Here is a 27,223-nt window from a genome sequence, read left to right on the forward strand (position 1 = left end):
GGGGTGTCTCCTGATAGGGTGCGGTGAAGGGGAGTGAGGCATGCTGATAAAAACAACTCACTAACAATTATGCTCACCTAAAATAGCCCTTACTTAAGTATATAGCAAGCTTGCCAGTTAATTGTACACAAAAACAAAGACTTCACAAAAGACCTCCTGCAGCCAATGTATTTTCTTTTATTTTGGCATGATAATTAAGTGTGACAGCTATGAATGCAAAGTTGGCAGATATTATAGTGGCCTGTCTAACTCTACGTACTGATTAGGATTGTTTGTATTCCAAAAGTTATACCAAACTATAAAATTAGAAAATTGCACTATAGACAAAGAACGACATTATATAATGAACAAATAATAAGAACTGGTCTGGCAGATTGTGTATCATACAATAAACTTGCATGCCAGAAAAAGTGCAGCCACCAAGATTCAGCCATCATTGTTATCCAAGCTTGGGAATGGAGGTTTGACAATAATCTGTAAATATTTGCTCATTTTTTTGTGAAATAAGTGTTCCTATTTTTGTGCGTATTTTTGACAATTGCAGAAATCGTGCAAGAGATGAGTCCATTCTCCACAGATTACACCCAATATCTGTTTCTAACTGAGCTGCTGTCTGCATGGGATTTAATGAAAGCATTCCTAATATTCTCAGGAGATAATGCTTTTCATAATGGCAAGCAAAAAAAAAAAAAAAAGCCACCATCAATACAAAGCGTTCAGCAGAAGCCAACATTTCATCTGTGTTACACTTGAATAATTTGTGTACCATTGCTGCATTTCCTCTGAATTGTTCTCTGGATTTGTTCAACTTGTTCTTATTGATATGCTGTAGGACTAACAACCATAAAATCTACTAAGACCTCTGATCTGTGCTATTGACCATTATCATAGCCAAGAGGTTTGTTACAATGTGGTATTTTTATGCTACACTTGGTGAGAAACCTGTTTACATTCCAGGGTGCTGTATAGTTCACTTCTCTCCGCAGCTCAGTCGGATTCCAAAGCACTGTATAGATTTCTTTCAGCTGATGAAATTAAAAAGACAGCAGTGTGTGTGTGGTGTGCCTTCCAGCAACGCGATTTGCCTGTGAGTTCACGATACGGGTTGAGAGGGGAGTTCCTTTGGGGGGGATTAAATAGCTCCCTCTCTTCCTTCCCTCCTCCCCTGCCCTCCATACTTGCAGAACACAAACAGCTTGCAGGGCTGTATAGTACTTGTACAACATGTTTGCCACAGTGCTGCTCACAGGTAACAATAAGCCAAGGTCAAAGGTTAAGAGGGATTGTGGAGCTCAGATTCTTGTGTGTTCCTCTGGCAAACATTGCACACACAGGCACAGGAAACAGTGCCCATAGTATCGCTGGGAGAAGGAAAGAGTGAGAGACAGGGAGAGCGAGTTGGCGAGGGTATCAAAAAGAACAAGACCGGGGCTGGTTTCATGACGATATGCTGGACTGGTCTATATGGTTAGGACATCCATAGATGAGTCCATATGGTTAGGACAGTCTCAGTGTTGCTGTTAGTCATCCGATACTACTTAAACAGCTGCACAAGGATAAAGACTGATATGAAGCTTAAAAAGAGCAAAAGGCTGTCTTCCTTTTGTAACAATTGCACCTGCTGACAAATGGAGCCTGTCCTCTCCAAAACAATCACAGCAGTAGTAGTTTGTTCAAGCCATTTAAAATGACTCATGTTTATGTGGGCAACAAGTAACAGTATGGGAAGTGTTTGAATTTGACTGATGTTCTCCTCATTGTAGATTGCTTTTAACCATGAAAGCAATCTTTCCCTGAACTGAACTTGACTATCACAATCTGCTAGTACGAGCTACCTAAAATCAAGGGTGGAAGAAATAGTCAAATATTTTACTTAAAGTAGCTTAATACAAAACTAAGAGTCTTAATGGAGCAGCAAACAATGATATGCTATGTAAAGATATAGTGGAGTGATCTATCTCTGTGTGTTGCAGTCGGAGTTTCGCTCTTCTTTGTTGTGGTAGACTGTCTCTTCACACATGCATGTTAGTGATTCTGTATGTCCTTTTGTGTATCTCACTGGCTCGCTAATAACCGTCGCATTGCACTGCGTTCATAGCAGTTACCGCTGTTAATGCCATCCTGACACTCGGTGGCAGAATAGATTGTCGCAGAAGAAGAGCGGCCACCCTCTGCCTTCCCCTCATGTTAATACCGTTAGCTCTGTCAGCACTGTTTGCACTTTTAGCTGTAAGCCGCCGGCTCAGTCATTTCCATGTTGAGAGCTGTTTTAAGATGACCTCTGAATCATAGATATGCTCTGAATGTTACATACAACTTCTTGAAATAAAAGTAGCAATAGCACAAAAAGCCCATCATAAGCCCTGCATTCAAATTAGTACTTATTTAGTGGAGTAAAAGTATAAAGCTGCAGTGAATGAAAATACCCAAGTAAGGTACAAGTACCTCAAAATGATAAATTCAGGGTTTCGCACACATTCATTTATTTGTGGTGGGCTGCCACAATTGAAACATCTGCTGCCACAAATAGATTTTCTAGCGCTATTGAAATATATATACCATGCGGTTATTCATTGCACCACACACTCAGTGCGCCGGGCTAACTGATGTCACAGACACAGCAGCAGAACACCAGGCACAGTTAAAGTAAAACTTAACCTTTAATTGTGAGTCCAAAAGATTGCATTCAGTCACTCTGCACTCTGATCCATCGATCTGATCAGTTTTGAACAAATCAACTGATCAGTTATCCAGGCCGCTTCTCAAACTGCTGCTGAGAGATAAAAATAAGCCATGGTGAGTTTCACCTGCGCTCTGTTCACGGACCCGCTATTTAGATAGTGGGCACAGAATTTTTAATTTTTTTTTAAACAATAAAAAGGGAAGTTTGTGACACCATCCAAAATAGCTCAGTGGTTTTGTTTCCATCTCACCTCCTCTCGACTTAAGCTGTTTGTTCGCTTTCCTCACGTCTGTTTCTCTTCTCATGCACTGAGCTGAACTGCCAATCAGAGTAATTCCACTCACCGACAGGCTCTAATGCCAATTCAATATGTGAGTTTGGCACACTATTGCCAACAACGCGGACACACCGCAAAAACTAGGGCAACAGATGCTCACCGACAGAGTGATATTGATCAACGACCGCATGTCAGCTTGGTGTGTCAGGGCCCTTAACTGGAGGAACAGTAGTTCAGAAAATGGGTTGTCTTTAAAATACTTAAATTATAATTTTTTGTATGAAGATTTCAGGGTCAAGTAACCACAAATGTCACCTGCTGACAAGTAAACAACTTGCTTGGATAAATTAAAAAGCATATTTATTGCCCTTATAATTATTCTTCTAGTCGTTCTCTTAATTGAAAAGAGTCATAATTTACAGATAAACAGAACATGTGTTTCACCTAAGACGTCAAAAACAGCTTATGGTAAGTGGTGAACTTGGATGTCTATCTGAACCGATTTAAGCCATGGTAAAAGTCTATCTTTGTGAAACCAGATCCCTGCCTCCGTCAAGCTCTTTGAATGGGAAGGAGATTATCCATTTAATCTCTTAATCATGCACACAGTATACATAGTTGGTCCTGTGCCTAAAACCTCTGTCCTGTTCAGATGTATCAACGCCACCTTTTTCGATGATCCCCTCTAACCCACAGACCGATTCAGGTTAGCGCCGACAGACACTGTTGCACATGTTCCTCTCAAGCTGTCAGTATATTATACCCCTGGTGCCCTGTTAAAATGTAACCCAGACCAACGGTGCATAAAATGGGTTGTGGAAATATGTAGATTTTAAAATAAAGCTTTTTAAAATCCCTCATTGCCGCAAATGTATTCAGAATAAAGGCAGATGTTTCATAACGTGAATTAGGTTACTGTACATTTTGCACAGTATATGTTCCCCAAAAAGTAGGAATTAATAATGAAGATGCTTTTTGGCCTGAAATTGCTATTCAAACAATTATGTACTTAGTTTCTTCCAACAAATGCATTCCACATTATTGTTTTGCCTCATAGCAAAGCACCCAAAAGACTAAAACCTTTCATTTCAGCAAAGGCCGCTATTGGTCACCGTCAATAAAAGCATAAAAGCATTTATTTCCCACGTTTGTCAAATTAACAGCATACTCCATCTCCCATAGGACTTGTAAGGTTCATTAACCTTTCTGTGAAGTGGGACAGGTTTCCAGCAGTTACCATAACCTCTGTCTCGCTCCTGCCTCAATTATAATAGAAGAATTAAACATCCAGCGATTCAAAACAGTAATGCTGCCTCTTAAATCCCTTTGTACCAGCTCTCAGTTGTTAATGACTAAAGACACTGAATGAACTATAGAGTTATCAACAGATATAACCGCGGACAGAAGCATATCAAATGGCTACTCTCAGCAGCAGGGATTACTGACTGCATGTACAGGTTTTTGTTTGATGGCCAAATTTTACTGTTTCTGAAATTGTTATTCAGTTTTTAAATGGTCTGTTGCCTTTGTTTTCTCCAGATAACACAATGTTGGATTTATAGTACATAAAACTATTGTATGAATTTTGTAAAACTATGCCACATCTGTATGGAAACAGACTTGTGGTCATTCATTAGTTAATCAGTTTCATTGCAAATTGCGTGATATTTCAACCAAATTTCCCCATCTACTTGTGCCATGGTCCCTCCAAAGTCAAAAGAATAGACTGACCTTGAACTAATTAAGTGGTCAATTACACGCCTGTTGATCTCTTTTAATTTCTTAATAATTAGATTAATTGTGTGGGCAAAGAGTTCGTTCTCTTGTCCACCTACTCCTCCTTCATCCTCCACCTCTTCCTCTCACTTCTCTTTCTCCTACTCCTCCACGCCCAGGCCCACGATCCTTCGATACTCATTTATTTTGTGTCACACTTCAAAAAAACTGTTTTAATTCTATGCCATTGACTGTTTTAATAAGCTTAATCTTCCTCTTCCTCTTCCACCCCCTTAATTCTCCCCCATCCTCTCATGTATTAATCAAAATCCAGCACGTGCCTGGATGCATTTGTAGGCATACAGCTTTATTATAACCTATTAATTTACTATCTCTGCGGATTTCTGTTGTTACTGCCGGAAACCGCTGTAGCCATGGAGCAGCGAGGCCTCGTGTTTGTGTGTGCGTGTCTTCTGATGCTACTTGTAGGCAAGCTCAGGCTGGGATTTTCCAGTGCCACCCCCGTCAGTGGGAAGCCCTATATGGGGACATGTCAGCGCCTTGTTTGCTTGTTGTGCTGATGAAGCTGGGGGTGGGGCGAGTGGGCAGCCTTGTTCAGGTTCCAGGATTCCCTTCAAATGAGTCAGCCAGCCCCCACTCAAACCGACTGTTACCTTGGGAACTCATGCTTGGGCTTCCCTCAACAGCACTAAAGTACAGACTCATCAGCACCCATACTCACACACACAGGAGCCTGTGAGGGCTCGGAAGCAGCGCCCAGGTTGGATGAAATTATCTTACTAAATTGCTCTCACTGTGGCCTTTACTCTGCCCTGTTAGGCCCAATCTGCTCTATGAGAATAAGATGACCAACCCATTCATGGCCACTTTGTTAAGGCATATTTGTAATTTATGCAAATTAGACTGAATAAATGAGTCTGATAATGAGTTTGGGTGGCTAGTTTCTTAAGTCAGTGATTTGAGTAATAGTATGTCTGCCCGCTAATGAGCACGGCCGGTGTCGTGTAGGTTTGGTACATCATAGTGTGTCGGGTGGTGTCAGTGATGGCTGGAGTTCACTTAATAACTGGACTGTTTATGTTTCCAACTCAGTTCATTACCAAAGCCAAATGAGTTTCTTTACCAAAGCCATTATTCCAGCAGGCTATTGTTAAGTAGGTTAATTTGTTGATGCACTGAAGCAGATCATGGGTGACTCCCCCACTGGCTTTCACCCTGTCCTGCTTAGGCCAATCCATCCCACTCAACTGATCACCGTTAGGTTGCTCTACCAACCAATCAACCCGGATTCAAGCCCATTAGGCTTTTTCACAACACAGGCTCATTTACCGTTACTGGAGACTCCAGAAAAAATGATTAGGTTTGTGTTTGATTTTATAGGGGTCAATATGATCAGTTTTATTCATTTTGAAAGGGAAATTAGCCATTAATTCTATGGTGAAAATTACATCGAAAACCTGTATAAAATACGGAATTGAATCAATACGGCATCATGTATTTGATGTGCTAAATTATTTAATTTTGAGTTTATTTATTGTGGGATTTTTCCTATCTTGACATGGAGTCGGGGGAGCAACTATGTGCCTGATATCAGACAGAATTGTCAACTCAGTACATCCTGTATTCATCTTCAGTCTAACACTGCGTCCACTCTAAACAGTTCCTGCAAGGGGACTCATTTTTCCCTAAGCAATCACCAGAGACCAACATATCTGCCTAAATCTAATGTCACTTTAAACCACACTGATGAGTAGCCATGCCAACGTACTAGGGGTGTGCCACGTTATTTATGATAATACTAGTACAGTTTTTAATATTATAAGAAAAATTCATATCATGATAAAGGCAATATTTTGACTTGTTGATGTAATGGCGTCATATCACTACACACAGCTTTAAAAAGCATGGTTGAAAGCAGCATTGCTACCAGACATGAGTGACTTCAGAAGTGTGGCATCAGTGTTGTTGTTAAGCCTGCGCATTCTGAATGTTTTATGAACAGCCCCGCACTTTTTGGTCTGTTTTTGTGACTTATTTCTCAGAGTAAACTGTCAGCAGCTCTGAGCAGCACAGCATCTCTCCCTCTCCTGAAAAAAATGCAGGTCTTGTGCTGTTCTGTTAAAGAGTGGAGTGGAGAAAAGTAAAACAAACTACAATGTCCAGCGTTACTGAGAAGGTAATTTACAACAGACTGGAGAGCACTGTCTCTCTTGTCTAACGTTAAGGAGCTCACCGTTGTTGTTGTTGTTGTTGTTGTTGTTACTTCTCAGTGGTTCCAGTGCACGGCTCGACAAGTCTTGAGAATGCTGTTAATCCCGCCCATGGCGCTGATTGGCTAATCAAGTCCCCTGATGTGCTTATTGGTCGTTTTTGAAAGAAGAAAAGAAACACTGTTTCATGTCATGACACTTGACAAATCAAATCAAACTTGGAGTGGCTAAATCCTGCACAGCGCCATTCAGCCGCGTGACTGTTTTTCCATATGCCGATCTAACAGAGCAGAGGACTCTGGCGAGAGAGGAAGAGGAGGCGTGTGCTTTACAATCAGTAGGGACTGGTGTGTCGGTGGGAATGTGAGGTGCTGTCCCGTTCCTGCCATGGATCATTGCTATACACTGTTCAGAGGCGGCTGTAGAGCGGTGCTGCCAGTATTTGGGAGGAGCAACCATGCGGCCGTCTTGTAAGAGTTGGGATATGTGGACAGTTAAATCATTCCACAACAAGAAACCATAGATTACCAGAGCCATGCGGAAAAACAATTAGAAAGCAGCAGCCAACAATGAAAGAAGATGCAAAAGGACTAAATTACAATGCACAAGTTAAAGGAGCTGATGGGATCACATTTCACTGGAGTTGTACCTTGTGTAATTCCATGTGACAAATGATTGATTGGTTGATTCAAATGTCTGGATCATGGCAATGCTGCTACATCACTACTTGTGCTCTGCTAACATGAATAAAACATACTGTGCACATGCTTTAACTGCCATACACATCTGCCAGCTGCTCAGCTGAGAAGTAAAGGTTGCCTGCTGTAAAATAAAGGCTGACATTACTCCCAGTTCATGCAGCACTGGGTTTTGTCTGTTTGTGTGCCATCTTGAAGAAGATAACAGGTCCCAGCTAATCGTGACCTGCGCAGGCCAAAGACTAGCTTTTGAAAAGAGCTTTCAGTAGAGGAATATGATGTAGTTTGGATTGGTAAAGCCATCTGTTAGCTGAGCTTTAAAGTTGTTCTTCAGCACCTTGTTCAGTCTCTTCACACTCGTTTTGCCTCAGTTACAGAACCATATATATACAGGTTTTTTGCCCCTTTCCCTTGTGACTTTCACAGAGATGAACTGTGGGCCATTGTTTATGGAAATAGATACCATCGAGCAAAAAGCAACTCAAGAAAGTCTGTGACTGTGCAGGTTGTAATCCAAGTCCACAGAGACCCCCTGTAGCAGGGTTGACTAAACTTTTTTGATGGGGGCCAGATTAGATCATGTGAAAATACTTGGGGGCCAGTTAGTTATTAAAAAAAAAAACTAAAACAAACACAAACTGTATTATCTGTAAGTGAAAAAGTCTTCCGTTTTCCATCGCTCCTGAAAGCGCCAGCCCTCACTGTTGGCTTTATGCGTCTTGGCTGTGACCATGTTGGCCATGTTGCAGGAAATATCTGGTGTTAGGTAACCGTTATTTTATTTACCTTCTATTTATGAAAATACATTAACTTCACCTACGCAGTTCCTACTCTGTGCTTGTCTACAAACTGTATGATTGTCATGCCATCATGAGGTGAATGAAAATAAAGGCCAAGTGATCTTGCTCGATTAATCAAAATTCCATTAATCATATAGTATGTTTTGAAAATCAAGTCGAGGGCCATTTCAAATTGGTCTGAGGGCCACAATTTGTCCCTGGGCCAGACTTTTGACAGGATTACCCAATAGCCTCCATGAGTGTAAGTCATAGATCAGAATGGGAAAGCATTGGTGGTATTGTAAGCCGTAGAGCTCCCTGTAGACGTGGTTTCAGATGTGCTGCTGAAAGGTGGCTCCTGACACTGTCCTTGAGATCTTTTAGGGCCACCTGGCAAAGATGGACCAAAGCTGGGAGAGTGTAGTGTCCTGCTCAAAAGCCAGTTTGAAGTATATATATATATATATATATATATATATATATATATATATATGTTAGGGCAGGCCTCGATTAAAAAAATTAATCTAATTAATCAGAGGCTAATCAAATTAATCGCATTTTAATCGCATATGTCTACGCTTACCATCCGCCCGCTTTTTAAAACAAAATTTCCCATCCATGGGGCCAACCAAAGAGGTCTCATCTGCTTCTTCGTTCATTGTTGTTGTCTGTAGCATGGATGGTCTGAAGTCATGAACGGTAGGTGGTGTGCTAGTATAATCGGTCCCCGGAAACTCATCAAGTGAGAAAGGTTCCACGGTGCAAAAATTGGTGTGATTAAAATGCGTTAATTTTTTAACGATTAATTTTTGTGTAATTAATTAATCGTGATTAACGCGTTAAAGTCCCGGCCTAATATATATATATATATATATATATATATATATATATATATATATATATATATATATATATATATATATATATATATATATATGATGCCTTAGCTGATTGTTTCCAGGTCTGAATTTGTTGTTCAGTGGGAAATGTAACTATGCTCTTCCAATCTGGAGCCTTACCGAGCAGCTTTTCTCTTGCCACCAGATCGAGGGCAGTGCACTGACGTCCAGTCTCTCCTGTGGGTGAGCAGGTACTTTGTCCTGCAGTTTTAGAAGTGATGGCAGAGAGTGGTGCACCAGTTGGTTGACCATGGACATGTTTGGCTGGAGAAGACACTGGTGGGTGGTTAAGAGCTGAGTAGCAGCCCAGATCATTAAACAAAGTGGCTTGTTGTTGCAGCCGTAGTCAATCAATGTTAAGGAGGCCTGATCGACTGAAATTCAGAAGTATAAAGTCCATGCCGAAAAGTATGTGACACGATGAAGAAGACATAAATAGAAGTTTTGGTTTTGCTCGTCAAGTCTGGTGTACAAGCTTAAAATGGTTTTATTTTATGCAAACCTGCTGAACTAGCATTTATCTTTGACACATTCTTGCAAATTAAGAGGTAGCCTACATCAGTAACCTATGCTGATGATGTCGCTGTGCTAAATCTAACCCAAATTGCATTAGTATTAAGCAATATGACAAAATGGTTAACATTATATTAGGTATATATACAGACTAGACATCCAGACAAGGCTGGATGAGGGAGAGTGGCTCAAGCTGTATTTGTTTACTAGAAAGTTCAAGTATTTCTTGGAGTTGAAGAGAGGAGATACGGCAGAGTTTCTCAAAAAAACTAAAACTGCACCAATATGACATCATTTTGGATATGAAGCTGATGAAAAGCCTGTCTCACCTGGCTGCGTGCAACATGGAGCCCAGTTTAGAGATAAACTTTTGTCATACGCTGTGTTTCTATTAATTCCTGTCCCTCTCTTTGAAAGCTCCACAAAGGATAAGCAACGGCCAATTCATGAAGTTTGAATGGGGTATTACCTATACTATACCTGCTTACTTCCCTCCAAATCCCTAATTAAGGGGGAGGCTGGCTGGAGGGAGATCACTAAGGTGCGGAAAGTTTTTCATAAGGTAAATGACCACTGGAAGTAATAAGCTAGGCATTTTGCTGTTGGCTATATTTAATGTCATTCTCTGTAAATATTACAAAATAAATTATGTTTTCTCTTTTTAAAAAATGACATTACAAACATAGAAAGATAGCAAGTGGGCTACTCGCCCATCTTTTAAGTTGTTGCATCTCCAGGCTGATCTCAAGCACACAGCTGATAGCTAGGTGGATTGTTGATGTGATGTAACAGAAGTGCATATTAAAGGGATTTAATGTGGAGAGAGAGCCCAAATGCTAGTTTTCTGTTGGGACAAAGTGTCATTATGTCATTACTCAGGGGAAAGGCTGCTGAGTCTGCTTGGTCGCCTGTTCAGTTCAGTACACCGGTCTGGTCTGGTGTTTGGCTAAACTGGTTTAAAAGATTTCACAACTGCTAAACCCTACAAGGATGTTTTTTCAAAATGCAGTAAAACACTATGAATCTTGACGCTTTTTGGAGGCAGTGTTATTGCTATAAACCTCAAATTGTACTGTAGAATACTGTGATAAATTAGGGCTGTCAGTATTAATGCATTAATAGTGACATGATTACGGTTCATACCTAAGTCTTTTATTTATATATTTACTTATTCATATTTTAATTGCATTTATTGCTGGCCGACATTCCCGTCTTTAAGAGGCTCTGCCAGGCTAAGTTTTAAAACTAGAGTGGTGAAACTGGCGTCATATGAAACTATTACCTTGTCATGGCTTCTCAGGAAGGTGGCTTGATAATGCTTTAAATTTAGGCTAAATTTTGGCAGTGGAAAAATGGCATTGCCATTTCACAGGGGTGCCTTGACCTCTGACCTCAAGATATATAAATGAAAATGGATTCTGAAGTTACCCGCAGGTCTCCCCTTCACAGACACGCCCACTTTATACTAGTCAGATGCATTTTTTTCTGTCATTTAACAATCTGGTACGAATTGCTTTACCTGGTCAATATGAGCATCACAACTGTTTTTAAATGTGAAATGATGGAATTTAAAAAATGTGATTTATTGTTATTAACTATTGAAAGTCTGCAATTAATCGCAATTAAACAGCCCTATAATAAATTTAACTTCTGTATGCTGTTGACGTAATTTAGGGTACTGACACTGTAAAAAAACGGTAGTATGCTGGCAACTACAGCTGCCAGTAGTTTACCATGATGTAACAGGAAAATTTGTTATAGTGTACAGAGTCACATGTCCTAGAAATAAATGCTGATTGTAACCTTGTCCATTAAAGACAAAACCCAGATGTTAGTGGGTGTAGTGGGGGTTTTAGTCCAGTGAAAAAGAGGCTTTAGAGTAAGAGAGTGGACAGCAGGAACTGAGCAGCCTATCCAGGGTAACGCAACGACCAACCTATTTCTATAGCATCATGCATATGCTTTAGACAAACCAGCTACTGAATGAGAACATCTAATTGGCACGTCTTGAAATGTCAGACCTGTGATATGTGACAAACCTGTTCAGAGTGTCCCTGACTTTTTCAATGTATGTTGGGATATGCTCCAACCCCCTGTGACCCCGAACAGGATAAGTGGTGAGACAGTGCATGGGAGGCTGTTGATATGAAAATAAGATTTAATTATGAGTAACTAAGTATTCTCAGTTGTTATATAAGTCCAAATCTTTTGTCAGTAAATTTTCGCATACTAATGACTCTAACTCAAAAGTCAGGTGATCTCTCTGGTCTCCTTTTACTCATTACACTAGAATCCAGGCACCCAGTCATTTAATGTTCACAGGTGACAGATTAAATTAAAATACCCCTAACCCGATCCTTAAAGGAATTACATTGTTATGAGCAGAAATTCAATGTATTGTCTTCCTCAAGATATCTCATTCCCCTAGTTGAGCAGTGATGTGATTCCCACTCTTTTCTCTTGCAGAAAAAAAGCTGTTTAACCTGTAAACGGTCAGGTTTCTTGTGAGACACAGACTTTTAATTCACAATAACCCTGCAAATGAATGGGCTGATTACTGAGGCGAAGATGAGGAGGCAGTCATAAGCACTTGGCTTGAGTGGAATAGGCAAAGGGGGGGAGGGGTGGCTGTGGCGGTACAAGTCCAGCCTCAGAAATAGAGCTGTGAACACCATCTGTCATGCTCTCTCTCCCCGTCTGTTAGCCTGACTGCAAGTAAAAGGGAGAATGATGCTCTCAGAACTGTATTAGAAGGACGTGGGTGCTGATTGTCGTAGGTGTGGGTTTACAGGGTGTGCTAGGGAGGGGGAGGGAAGTGGTGTGTATACAAGGAGGTGCATGAGTAACTGACAAAGGGAAGCACTCACCCACACAGAGAAGGAGAAGGGTTCTTGGGCAAGTGGGTATTCCTGGTGAAACCGCACCCCTGCACCTACTCACCACCTCCTCGCGGACTCCTACCTCTTGTCAGAGGATTCCCAGCGGAAGTTATGTAGACACGTTATACAAACACGCTGCTCATCTTCTCCACTTAGGCCTGGAGGAACTAACAATGCATGTTGATATCAAGATTAATCTCAAGTGTTTAGCAGGTTTACCTTATTCATACCTGGCTTCCTTGAGACCCACAGGAGGGGCATCTGCGTCCCATCAATAATAATTTCCAAGAATTTGTTATAACTACTTCTGATTCATTTTATTGATTATGATAAATTCATTGGTCTGGATCAGCCTCAGTTGTGCTTCACTTGGAGCTCAGAGCCAGATTTGTTTGTGCTGAATATTGGTGGTTAGAGTGTCAGGCTATTACGTGACCCACAGAGAGACAAAAAGCTCTGCTGCATTGCTTTTTCCAGATTTTCAGAATTATTCATTGCTCATAACGTGTAGGTTGTTCGGGATCCTTTCTGCTTTTGTCTGAGTCAGAGTGTGAAATGGAGTCAGTAAAACATGAAGGCAAGCTGGGCCACGATGAACAACAGGGAGAGGCAGGATGAAGTGTCCGAAACAGCGCAGCTGGACTAACATTAGTTAGATCTGCAGTCTTAAGTGGTGACTGGCTCTTACATTTGAACAGAGCAGAGAAAAATGGAAAGTCCTCAGTGAAAATGGTTTCTCTAAAATGTAGGAAGAAGCAGTGGAAAATATTCATAAGTTTTATATTGAAATCCATGTTGCTGTTTACAATGACTGCCCCTCACAGGGCAATCAGAGGTCAGGGTCAGCTCTACAACAGCTTGCTGGGACTCTCTGTTCTTTTTTAATGGGCCATTTATCACACCTCGTGGTTCCTGTTGCCGAGTCTTGAACTCAGGCCGCTCCCCTTGAAAGGTGGTGTCCCTACTCATGGTGACCTTTGCTGCCACAAATATGTCAGTAGGTGACTGGACAGTTTTCAGCAATGTCAGCACAATACAAAACAATATTTAGCCACTGGTATTGTCAGGATTTACACTGTTATAGAATTTGTATGAGTGAATTTAAAAACTGAAACATAGCATTGATACAAAGTCCAGGCCTCCCCTGATTCAGATGCCATAACTTCTCTCCCACTCAAAGTTATTGCTCACTGGTTCATAGTCTCTTTTATATCAAAAGGAATTCTCTCCTCTTGAAGTAATAATACATCTTTAATCTTCGGAGTATCAAAGTCTGTTGGTCTTAAAGAGTATTCCATTTTGATGCTTTCAGTTTTTATTTCTGTCAGTTTCTGCCTCTCCCACACTGCTCAGTATGTGATTCACTATCACAGCCACAAGAATGGGTATTCCCCTCCTAGAAAGATGTAAAGTGTGGTCACATTTGGTTTGACCTAATAGCTCTCAGTTGAACTCAATTCAGGTCATTTGTGTCGTTCTCTGTTTCGTTGACATAAAAAGATTATTGCATTATGCTGACTATTGACAAATGATTGGCACTAAAGCTCCGTGCTGTTATCATTAGTGCTGTGATGAATGACTGTTTGATAATTGTCAGGGTTTGGTGGCCGGAATTATTTTTAATCTACATCATTTAGTCTCAGTGATTTGTGGTGATTTATTTATTATTAAGATCAATACTTTGCACAGTGTTCAAATTGTATCTGAAGTATTTTTGTCATCGCAACAATGTTTAAAGTATCCTGAGTTTCTCTGTCTTCTTAAATGCAGGATTTTATAATGTGACTCTAGTATATGATATACTGAATATGTATTCAACCTTTATACCTGTCACACAATAAGAGCAAAGGAGCAAAAATTCAACTCTTGTACATATGTGCTTAAGTAAATATAAATTCATAAAGGCATCTTAAAGATGTGTCCAAAACATACAATATGACCACAAAAGTATGTTCATCTCTATGAATGATTGAACCGAAAAGGCATTATGTGAGTCATAAACATATGAATTTAAAGCGTAAGTGCCTTGGTGAGAAAATATTTAGAAACTCTAATAGTGGGTTCCTTGGTAACTGCATAAATAATGAAGCGGCAGTTCCGAGTGTTTTTCAACTTTCAGCTGTTGAAATGACATAACTTGCAAATTTCCAACAGTTGAAACACTGACACAGCAGCCGTGAGTACTCTATTGGGCACTTGTAGTAAAGATGCACATTTTAATATTCTGCTGCTTTTCAGTTGAGTGCAACAAGATAAAAACCTAATTGCTTACAAAGACAATAAGTGACTACTGGACCCTTATGTCCATATGATTGCTTTTGTGTTATGAGCGAACAATGCTGCACAATTACAACCATCCAAGCTTCTTTTTCTCTGACATCTGCTTTATGCAGTGTAACTTTGATTCTCAGTTTGAGGCCAGCACAGGTAATCCAAAATTAAAACAGTTGCAGTTGGTCAGTGTACATGTATAGTATTGCACTGCAAAAGAGTCACACAATTGATTCTGTTTGAGTATGTTTGATATTTTTTAAATGTATGTATATATTAGTACACCATAGTATGATACACTAGACAATACAGTCTATGAGAATTAACAAAACACTTTACATCAAAATTTCAACCATTATTACATATTTACAGAGTCCCCACGGTCATGGGAAACTTGGAAAAGTCATAGAATTTCACATTTTCCAGGCCTTGAAAAGTCATGCAATTAGTAAAAATCATTGAAAGTTTTGGAAAAGTCTTGAATACTGTGAGTAATGACATTTTTACAGTTATCTTCCGTGTATAACCTTCACGAAATGTAACATAACGGCAAATTCATTTTCTGAGGCTGTTGACGTTTTGCAGCTCTGATATACATCAGTGTGTGAAAATGTTTTGGGTGGTATTACATACGTTTCTTCATTTTCTTTCCACATTTGTCTCTCCCTATGAAAGCTAGCTGAAATTATCTCTGAATAGAGTTTGAATCTTAAATAATTGAAAAACTCTGCACAAGTATGGAAAAAATATGTTAACACTTTGTCATGGATCCTTGAAAAGTCATGGAAAAGTTTGGATTTTTTTCTATGGAAATGTGTGGAAACCTTGTATTTATTACATAGTCATTAAACCATATTATAATAAATCAATTTTATACTTTTCTCATGACATCCATTATGGGATTTCTTTATTGTCACCAGTCATGGTGTCCATATTAAGATAGATATCTTAGTGTATAAAGCACAAACTGTTCATACTCTTCGTGTTTTTATTGGGGAGTTTTACTGTATCTGGGGTGTCTTAGAGTCTCAACGCTTTTAACTTTTCTAACCCTGAGCTCAGACTATCATCCTAGCTGAGGATATCATTGATCGAAGATTAACTTCATCAATGCGTGATGTGGCTAACAAAGCTGTGATGGATTTACTGTATGAAAAACTTTCTGTAGTGCAAGCAGCCACAACATCTATCACACATGCAGCTTAACTGTAGTTGAAATAACTTCAATTAGAGACCTATAGCGTAAGTGCTTGTTCACCAGCTTATTGGTGGGTACAACAGGAACTGTGTGATTCTTGTAATCATGTTATATCCCTGATTTATGACATCATCATTCCCAGATTTTGCACTGAGTCACAAGAAAATCATCTGACAGGGCCGGGAGGCATTAGGTGAATATAATTGGGTTGAACTACAATGAATTTCAACCCGCTCAAGTAACACTAAAGTCTTTTCAGTCCCTCTACATGCCGTCATTGCATGTTTCAAGTTGAACCTTTCTTAATAGCCAAACACAATTAACACAGCAAGCAGCTGTCAATCATTTGGTGGTCAGAACTTTTCACACTCTGTGTCCCGCCCCCACAGCAGGGTCCCTGAGGGAGGCCGCCCAGCATGTGAGAACGTCCTGTATATTAGTGTGAGCAAGTCCGTAACTCCCCAGTTAATATCAAGAGTCTGCGACCTCGACATTGCCCTGCCCTGTCACAGCCTCTGTGATTTCAGCTCTGCTCGGTGATAGATAAAAACGCCACAACCACAAAAGTGATTATTTTCAGGGTATTTATATCTTGTGAATATTAATAATGTGATCAACTGTGAGTTCTGCTTGTGATTGACTTGTCTTTTATTGTTTGGTTGACTTTAAATCTTGTATTAATTTGCTGTTGTTTTTACTCTATATATTGTAATGAAATTAAAAGGGCAGAGGGTGCCATGGAGAGTGAGCGAGAGCCGAGCATTAAGATGTGGGAAAATGTTGCACGCTCAAATGTTGACTACCTGTTGCTATGGCAATGGGTTTGGATCCTGCAGGCTGCAGGACTCTTGCTATTTCTAAATAAAGCTTTTTTTCTCACTGATCAGTGGATGAAGATACTCACAGTTGAAACTAATCTTCAGAATTTCACCAGGCTGTGTAAACACTTGTGCTCTGCACTCTAATACTTACAGCTAAACCTCCTAAACAGCAGTGACAGGATTAGAGATGAGATGATGCACAATAGAGGACACATGCTTTGATGCTGCTACATTTTTACTTAAAGAGTCGAATAGAAATGACAAAATTATGATTCATTACAAAGCGTATCTCAGTCATTCTGGCGAAGATTTACAGACACAGAATGTACTTATGACAATAGAGTTGTAACATTTTAATTGGCGCTATGTACTATGGTCTCCTCCAAACAGCATTTGTGATCGGTCCAGTTTTCTAATTCTCCACATATGACTAGAAAGGAAACAAAATCTTTCTGTTTCCCCATCAAAAATATAAACTAAACACTATAAGTGAAGTTATTTTTTAGATTACTGAAATGGGGGATCAAGCTGTCTTTGCAACAATGTTATATTTTAATTTCCTTTTTAAAAAAGTTCATAATTGCTGAGTGCAAAATGTGTGTGCACTATTCCCAGGAGGAAATAAACTCTACAAAATACATATTTCTGTTCGTAACTGGATAAGTCCACGTCCCCAGTGAGAAATATGGCTTAATGTTTCTATACTACTATAGACAGTTTTTTTTTATCCATTTTAGCTCATACATCAAATTATATGAGGAAAAAAAAGCCCTCGTCCTGCATGTCTTTTGTCCTCACATGCTGTCTAGTAACACAGTACCTGTGTTACCCTGTGGGGGGAGCTTGTGTGTGAAGAAAAAGAGGACAGAAATAGGTGCTGAGACCAGATATCTGATGCCTGTGATGGGGACTTCCATGCTTACCTCAAGTGGGTTTTGGGCCATTTCACAGACAACATATTTAGTCCTTTTCCTCCCACTCAAGGATGCAGCCGTCTTGCAGTAAGCAGCCAAGTCTATTAAACAAACATTCCTGTGTGCAATTTGCAGTGGCTGACTGTGTGCTTCCTGGGTATGAGGGAGTTTAACCTGACAAATATACAGTAGAAAATACTTATGAAAAATATCTGCGCTTCACATCCACTGACATGACGTCTGTTTCTAGGCAACAGGAAGTTAATATACAATTAATAATATGGGAAATTGCTACCTGGAAATGTACTCAGTGGTTTAATTTGCTTGGGAACTGCCTTTTTTTATTTTTAGATTACTAGCAATGATTGTCTTTTTCCAATCATCACCGAAGTCTCAAAGTTTATTGAATCTGTGCTTGCTAAAATCCTTTGATATTACAATATATGTGTAATTTAGTAAAAATTCAGCAACAAGCTCCAAATAATATTGGCTCAGGAATTAAATGGCCTCTCCAGCCTCTCTCTAGTTGGTAGTAGGTGCTAATTCAAGGACTGACCACTGAGAAAAGCGAGTGCCGAATATTTGGCTTTGTGAGTAAAAAGCTAAGAGAACAGTGGTGTTATGTTGTGTTGTGGAAGCAACATGATGACCAACTGTGTTTTCTTTCTTGTCGTGTATTTTGGCCAGAAGTGAACTGACCTAACTACCTACCTAATATTCATCAATCTCCCAAATGCTTTGTCTGACTAACTCAGTATTTGTATTACCAGGGCAGTGGACTCATAAAAGGACAGATGCACGGGACAACCCTCACTGGTAAATATGGTTTTCAGTTGCCCATTCATTATACCTAGGTATACTTAAAACACATAAGTTTATCTTACTCATTTATGTTTTAGCTTGTACTTTTTTTAAGTTCAGTTTTTAATTCGTTATCACTTTCACTACTGTAATTTAAAGGTATACCATGCGTGATTTTTCTGAAAAAAATTATAATAATAATGAAAGTATATACCGGTGTTGCTCAACTTATGGCCCGCGAGCCAAATCTGGCCCCCAATAAGGTGCTGGTTGACCCGCTGACGATTTTCTAATAAACAATGAAAAAAATTGATACATACTAAGAACTTTTTGTACTTAAATTTAAATAAGGTGCCAGAGTGCAAAAAAAGCATAAAAATAGTAATAATTGTTTATCTTTTAAAAAAGTGCCAGGAGAGGATCCCTCAGACCTCTGACAGTGGTCTGGGCCTCAAATGTCCTTAAATCCTAGAAATTCCCCAGTGTACACCTGACGTGAACAAGGTTTTAGCATCTGAATTTGCCTCTTGGAAAATGTGAGTGAGAACAGCAAAAACAACATTAGCAAAAAAATTTAATTAACTGGCCTCTGGCCTTCTGTCAGTGGTCTTTGGGCAAAGCAATGTAAGTATCTCTGGTTTAGACTCATACAAAAGTAATCTCTGTCAGTCACCATTTGTGACCCACTAGAAGTGTGTGGCAGTCTATCTGTATTTCCTTATTTTCTTCTTATTTAGCTGTGTTCAGGACATTCCTGGGCACTGTGTGCAGGTAAGGCCTGGACTTTATATAGCGACCAGGTGACAGACTGTAAGCAGCACACATCCAAGAGGAAGCTACAAAATTTGCGGCCACAGCGCTGAAAAAAATGCAAACATAGTGAGGCAAGATGCCAAGTAGATAAAACTAGGCCCTAAACAAGAGTGAAAGGTATGCTTTTACTGCTGGTGATTTTGTTTACAAACAGTAACCGTTAATCCCTGCCAAGTATATCTCTAATTTAACGTCATTATTGTTTATGAGTAACATTTATATTGCTCCTTCATAACCCCTTGCATCCAGGGGTTTGTGACATTTCTGCTCCTTACTGCTGTTCTTTTAAATCAGACATTTGAGTGTAACAGGTTCAACAACAACAAAGAGTTGGGTTTGTATGCGGTGTTGCATTGTTTGGTGTTGAATAAATAGGATTTAAAGAAATATTGTTAACTGTTAACTACCCATAACCCAGAGTGGCTGAAGAATGTTACAGCTACCTTTGGTTTATTGTGATCTAGAAAAATAATCCAGATGCATGAAGAGAATGAATAAATGGAAAGAAAGGGGATTTCAAATATTTAGCCCACTGTTTTAGTTGCATCATTGTCATGATGGCATACAGTATATTGCTCTGTAATATTACCAATCTCAGCTCAGCTAATCCTGATTTTTTTGTTTTTCCACACAGAGTATCATCCTCCAACCCCGCCACAGAAATCTGGTTTTCACCGCTACCAGTTCATGTTGTATGAGCAGCTGCCAGATGCACCAGTGTCACTCACCGAGCAGGAGAAGTCATCCCGTGGTAATGACTCCGCTCACCAGCACCTTGAGTTCACCGCACTGTTGGCTGCTGCAGTACCATCGATCATATACCAACACTGATCAACACAACTGCCAACATTTAGTTGTTGAATCAGCAATAGAAAGATTGCACCAAGGCATTAAAACTCAAGGCCCAAACATTTCTTCTCAAATTAACCACAGCATAGGTTTGTGGTTATAGGTTTTGTGACATAGGAAGTAATACAGGCAATTGCAGGTGTTTTTTTAAGCATTAGTAAGCAGATTATTCTGTTTCCTGACATACAGGAGTATCTTGTGTCATTTGACAACATTAGATTGATTTAGGTATTGCCTCATTTGAGTGGGCTTAATCCTTTATTTCGGGTGAAATGTCTCCATATTAGGTTTCAACAAACCGAGACACTGCTGAAGCTGCTATTATTAGTGATTTGATTTATTATATAATTTCCCAAGACACTGCAGCCAGACACCATCGCACCACCTTTAAGCCCAGGTTTTGGTCTGTGGCTGTGTTGTCAGAGGACACATGTTATTAGGTGTAATTCGCAGACAATTATGAACATTTAATCGAAGCCTTTACAATTGCTTTAGAAAGATGATTTTCTCCGACTGCTTGAACTTAACAAGGGAAATGTTAATGAGGTTAGTGAGTAAGTCTGCTGCAGTTTTAATGCCTGCGGGGTCAAGACAAGTATTGTTGGCTCCCACGCACACCTGCACGAGTCTGCCTGACCACGTCTCATTATCCTTCACTAAAACCTAAAATCCTTATCAACCATGTCAGTACACACCAGCAGTGTACATTAACTTACAACCTCGATTATCGTTGATGTGATTGCCAGATCAATTTCTACGTTTGTCTCTCAGAAGACAACAGTCTTGAAAAAAGCAGAGTTGTTTTGTTTATACTTGAGGTTTTCTGACTTTTCCTCCCCCTGAAGAAAAGTCTCTTGGAGGTGGGCAACTGCACTTGGATGTACAGTGCGGTACCTCACAGGAGGCGTGCCCGTCTGTCTGTTCTACTCGGGTCACAGCCAGTGATTTGAGGGGAGATCAGGGCGGTTTGAGACTTCAAGCACTGCGGCCGTGAACAAGTGGAGCTGCCAGTCTCTTCTGTTTGAAGTTTTGACAGCTATGTCAGCAAACAATCCAGGCATATTAGGCTGAAGTCTGTTTGATGTTGAAACCTCTGGAAAATGAAATGTCGAAAGAGATGTACTTTGGAGTATTTTACGTATCCAAACTCACATTTGGGGAGGTATTGTTTGGGTATTCACCGTGTCAGAATTAGTTAAGCTGAAGAAGTTGTAGCATGAATAATAGCCTGCTATTTAGAATATTTTAATATATTTTTTTGTACAAAACAAACTGGAGCATCCTTATTTTCTTATACAGTAGTTGCCCCCACATTATGAAGCGATTGAACTGAGTGGATCCACCCATCCTTAATCTGCTGGATGAGTTTAACTCACGCTGTTGCACTTCCTTTCTCCCGCAAACTGTTCTCTCTATTCAAGGGAAATGAAATTAAGGAATTCACTCTTGGATAATCAAATGTCTCATTTGATGGGTCAGTTCTGGAGAGGATAACTGCGCTTGTAAAGAGGGTAATAATGGAAATAGAAGCTGCGTGACATGTTAAGAATGAAAGCGCAGTCATGGCATATGAAAAGAAAAATATTCAATTTTACAGTCGTTATTGGTTTGGTTGAGTTCAGTGGTGTACCTGCTGTGTTATTGTTGGCCTCCACTTGGCCACGAGCGCAGTATTCCCGCACAAACAAGAGGAACGGAGGGAATCCCATGTCTCCCCACCTCCTCCGTGAAGTATGTTCACTTATTAGCGTCTGTCCTCCCTCCATGTGGTATGACACAGAGAGCATTTTTCATAGCCCATGACATTAATTGATGTGATTTGCAAAGGGAGAGCATTTAGTCGTGGGTGGGAGACTCCTAATGATCGTTTTCCACTTCCAGTAGCGCAGTCATTGACTCAATTTTATCGCAAATTTGTCGTCTTTTTTCTTTTCATCTCTGACCATCACTTAAGTAGTAAAGGGGGTGCACAATGAGAGGTGGAGCAGGGCTGTTGTGCGGAACCGTGGGAGTCTGGTGTGCCTCCTGTGATAAGGTTATGAATGTGGGTCAGTGAACTGATGGAGACAGCTGGTTTGTTATACAAGGAACTACAGGGGGGCTGCGCTCTTGGCACCGGGCACAGGGGCGTGATCGTAGGGAATCCCCTCCGCTCTGGCTCAGGAAGGCTGTCCCTGACTAGAGCTGCCCCTGTGCCAGGGTGGGGGGCAGGCGTGGGCACACAGGCCCTCGTGATACTTGTCAGCCACTTGGCAAGCCCTCAATATGTCCTGCTACTGTTTAGTGCCGCCGAGTCAGTTTGTCAAGGGAAACAGTGCTAGCATTTCCCGAGCAGGGAAACTGAGGCCTTGTGAGAGGCCATCTAGTGTTGTTTCAGCCTACACATTAGGTTGCACTGTTTACACATCCAGCCCCCTGTCTCCTGACTGCCCCCTCAGCTGCAGATTGATCACAAACAAAAACTGTGATGATCACCAGGAAGACAGCATCAGAATTATCGGCTGAAAATTAAAGTTAATGTCAAAAATTAAAAATTAATCAGCCCAAGTCTTTCTTTCCTCAGTTTTTTCGTAGTAAATTACAAGGCAGAGGATGTACGCGATGAGTATGTTGTGTGAATGAATGGATCACAGCAGAGTTAGCTGCTGGATGGTGCACGTTGCTCATCTTGCTTCCTAGAGCCCCTACTGCCAGCTCAGCACACTCCACAGTAATTGAAGCCATTTGCAATGTTGCAGTGTGGTAATGGGCAGATCCATGTCTACCACCCACCCACAGCCTCTACCATTAATCAGAGCTGCGTGGAGTCAAGAGAGCCAGGATTTGGTTGCTACAGCAGGCCTGAGTTTCAGCCAGGAGTCGGCTGCCTTAAAGGAACACTTTGACGTTTTGAATTTTGGCTGGATGTGTGTTTTTTTTTTTTGTTGTTGTTGTTTTTTGTTTTTTTTCTTTTTTAACAGATGCTTGTCGGGTTCGAGGTAGAAGTTTCTAGATTCTTCCTCAACTCCCCTCATCCTAAATCAAGGAAGAACTAAAACAATTAATCAATTAGTTCAACCACAGAAATAAATCGATGAATCATTTAAATAATTTTTTCAGGAAAAAAATGCCAAATATTCCCCATTTGATAATTAGGTTTGCTGCTTTTCTTTGTCATGTGTCCTAACTTTGGTTTTGGACTGCTGGAAGGACAAAATATTAAATTTGATGATAATGCTTTTGACTATAGGAATTTTTTTTGAGCATTTTCAAGAAAATAATGAGGTGCCCTCAGTAGAGTCCAGATCTTCTCTGGGTGGCTGCGTTCTGGCTGCATGAGCTGATCACGGCCACTCTAGACAAGTCTTGTAAGTGAATAAACGAAGGTACAATAAACTTATGAGGATTTATGTATTTTTGATTGCCTAAGTATAACACAGCCACAAATCTTTGATCCATGCCATTCATAACTGGACTTTTACCAGTATTAACTTTGCCTGTAAGAGACAGCACAACAAAATAGGAAATGACAACAACAAACACAATCAAAATAAGGGAAATAATTTAACTATGCAGCCTTTTCACTTATGGTAGAAGTACAAATAGGAAAAATGGCAAAATTATTCAAATCTGCAAGTCTGTAAAATCGGGCAGGCGAAATGCTCTGCTTCTGAAACGCTCCTGCAGTGTAGCAAAGGGGAAGAAAAACGGTCTAGGCATAGCAGCTGGACCACAAATAGCTTCGCAGCATGGTGGAATTGTCCCTCCAAGCTCCATTACAGTGAAGGTGGAGAAGATAACAAAAACATGGAGCAATTCACCTCTTATCATGCTTAACTTTAGTGGATTGTAACATAAAGGGTATAAAATTAATCTGCAGATGTTCTAGTTCTAAATGAGACTTTCTTATGGATGTCAGTGTTTGAGCCACAACAGAGGCCAAAATGTGGCCTACTGCAGATCAAGTCTTGTGTTTAGCCAAGCTGATTTCCAGAAGACTTGGCTGTATTGGTCTGCAGAGAGGAGTGAGGTTTCAGCAGTCAGTGGCATTATAGAACAGGCAGTAACACAGCAACCATGAGCTTACAGTCATAAATGTGCACACAAAATAATACGCTGATTAGTTTGCGAGATTTGTTTTGGACAGAGATACTCAAACTCAGCAGGCGCGCACAACCTAACACATGATGCCCTCCAGGCTTACGGCTGACAGAGATAATAACCATCAGTTCTAGTAGCTGAAACAATTAGTTGATTAATCAATTATTTTATCGACAGAAAACTAAACACCAACTATTCTGATTACTGATTCATTGTTTTGGTCATTTATTTATCCATTAATTTAGTCATTCATTTATTCCCTGCAATGTGAAAGTTTAAGAATACTACCCATATATAATTCAACGTGCAACATATCCCTTTAAGATTGAATATTCAGTCCCCGGCAAGGTGACAGCATTTGATAACAATGCAGGCTGCTATATTGACAGCAGGCTGTGAGCTGCGATCGGCAGCCAAACAGTGTGACACCGTTCCATCGACCCAGGTCCCTCCGCAGCAGTCAAATCTGCCCTGCAGAAGCATCTCTGAGCGAGACACATCACTGCTCCAGAGGCACTGCTCTGTGTCTGACCCCTGACCTCCAACATCCACAAATAATTTCCCCCTCATGATATCAGGATAACGTTGTTTTGACTGTCAATGTTATATTCTAAAGCTCAGTAAAGCTCTTCCCCTGATATGGCTCCTCTTACTCGACTGCGATGAACAGGATCACTTGGTTTTGAGTATTTTCGAGACACTATAAGAGGTTTAACAGGGACACCGCCCACACCACTAAATGTAGCAGTTCTGTGTCACCTCACAGCAGTCCTGATCTTCCTGCCATACCCAGACGGAGAAGCAAGGTGGAAACAAAAGGGGAGGCAGGAAGACTTTAACATCGCCCTCAGGTCCCACACTATCTGTCCTTTCCATGAGCAGGCAGATGGGAGAGGCAGAAACACGTCTCTGCACTACAAACAGACACCAGCCTATTTTAAGGTCACTTGTAAGTCTAGGCATTTGCAGGGTACCAGCCAGCGTGATAGCACCAGATATTGTGAATTTGCCTCACTTTGGATTGCGCCCAATGATTGCACAGCTTTAGACAGGATTATGTTTGTAAAGCCTTACAAGCAGCGCCTGGTTTTGACTCTCCGTCTGATCGTTAGTCTACTATAAAATGATCTTCAGTGTGACATTCTACGTTAGAGGAAATGTTGCACAAAATGGCAGGTTCTCTCCATAAAAAGGAAAAAGAAAGTTTGACTGTCATGAGAGTCAAATCTGCCATGTGACTCGCAGACTACATTCCTATATTCAGGGTAAAAGTTTGTTGCCTCACCTCTCAGCTGGCTTTAAGGTGCTACCTCTAAGGGGTGAGGGACCTTGTTCTGGACATGCAGGGGAATTTGGGGATCTGCAGAGGCGGTGCATTATCTCCCACTGAAGCATAGGCCAGAGGGGCCACCGGGGCCATGCCCTATCATACAGGCAGGTCACTTGACTCCATTGCCCTCACTTGATTATTGGAGTCCTTTCTGCAGGCAATCCTCATTCACAGAGGGGACTTGGCAAGCTTCAGGTACTCATCTGCTCATCTTCCAGTTATTATTCATCATCTTCCCCAGCTGAGCTCAGACCCTGACCTGACCTCGTGGCAAACACGGACACACTGAGGTGTCAGGCTCATAAGCTAAACATGTAGGGAGGATCAGGATGGGTAAAAAAATAGCAGAGCAATAATGTAGTAATATTGAGACTTTCCAGTTCAGACAGGTGTAAATAAATACTTTAGGACTAGTTAGGAGTTAAATATATTCTGAATATAGCCTGAAAAATCTTAGCTTCGAGTAAGACATTTTGTCTGAAATGTAAATGACTCCCTCTGATTTGTTTCTGCATTGATGGGAGGTGAGTGCGCTTGATGTGCGTGACAGTGGCAAAGTGTATTCCTTCTCCCAGATCTCCTCCACGATGCCGCAGGATACAAAATGTGGCTCCCTGATGGCGAAAACAGCCACAGTGAAGGCCTGTAAAGCAGCTGCAGCGAAAGGTGAAAAGCAGTAACGTTTCTATCCAGGCAGAGTCAGACTCAACCCCTGACTGCGAGACCGCTCTCTCTACAGATTTGGACCATTTCAGTAGTTGGCTTTCTTTACAAAAGATTAACTTTCCTAGGCTATTCTTGAGCAGCTGTTAATGCAATTTCTTCACATACGGAAATACCAGAATGTCAGCGATTCCCTGGATTGCGGAGCACGCCATTGTCGTATGTATACCCAAACACGTGAAGACGCAGACAGACAGACCGACAGACACTCGCGCTCTCCAGAATCTGTTGAAGTTTGCAAGTTTTAAGCACACAGGGTTTTGTTGCCTTGGAATAATAATTGTGAATTTGTCTTTTTTTTTTTTTTAAAGGGAGGGGAAGCTGCAGGGAATCAGCGGTTGTCAAAATCTAAGAAGTGATATTGTCATACCAGCCGGATGGCCGTCTGGTGTTTGTTTAAAAGGGGAGGGAAGAAAAAAAAACAGTCCAGGCGATTGAATCATATCTTCTTGCCAATACGTCCTTGCGTTCCCACCTCCATCATTACAGCAACATGTTTTATTTTCAGCAGTGCTGTTCTCAGTGACTCACATCCCAGAGCCATGTGCTGCTCAGTTAGGCCTCAGATCCCTTAAACATGGACCGAGCGGTCATGAGAAATACTCGTGTAATGCACCAGAGATTGCACTCAGAGTGTACTAAATTTATGCTGGATATTGTTGGGATGAAAACATGTTGTCCAAGAACTTGTGAAATTTAACGGCTTTAACTCATTTCTGTCTATCTGCAAAAACAGTCTTGAATCAGC

At 40.7% G+C, this 27,223-nt stretch overlaps 1 protein-coding gene across 2 annotated transcripts in view; it reads left to right on the top strand.

Moving 5' to 3' along the window:
- Positions 1-27,223, top strand: part of pebp4 (phosphatidylethanolamine binding protein 4) — a 63,217-nt gene that overhangs the window by 35,704 nt on the left and 290 nt on the right. For both annotated transcript variants that reach the window (XM_088076936.1, XM_042488584.2), the window contains 2 exons: positions 18,650-18,695; positions 20,128-20,244. In XM_088076936.1, the coding sequence (XP_087933062.1) occupies positions 18,650-18,695; positions 20,128-20,244 (163 nt within the window). The remainder of the gene's footprint in view (positions 1-18,649; positions 18,696-20,127; positions 20,245-27,223) is intronic.

The sequence above is a fragment of the Plectropomus leopardus genome, chromosome 4 (genome assembly GCF_026936395.1).
Source record: "Plectropomus leopardus strain MGB_pleo_1.0 chromosome 4, ASM2693639v1, whole genome shotgun sequence".
NCBI lineage: Eukaryota > Metazoa > Chordata > Actinopteri > Perciformes > Serranidae > Plectropomus > Plectropomus leopardus.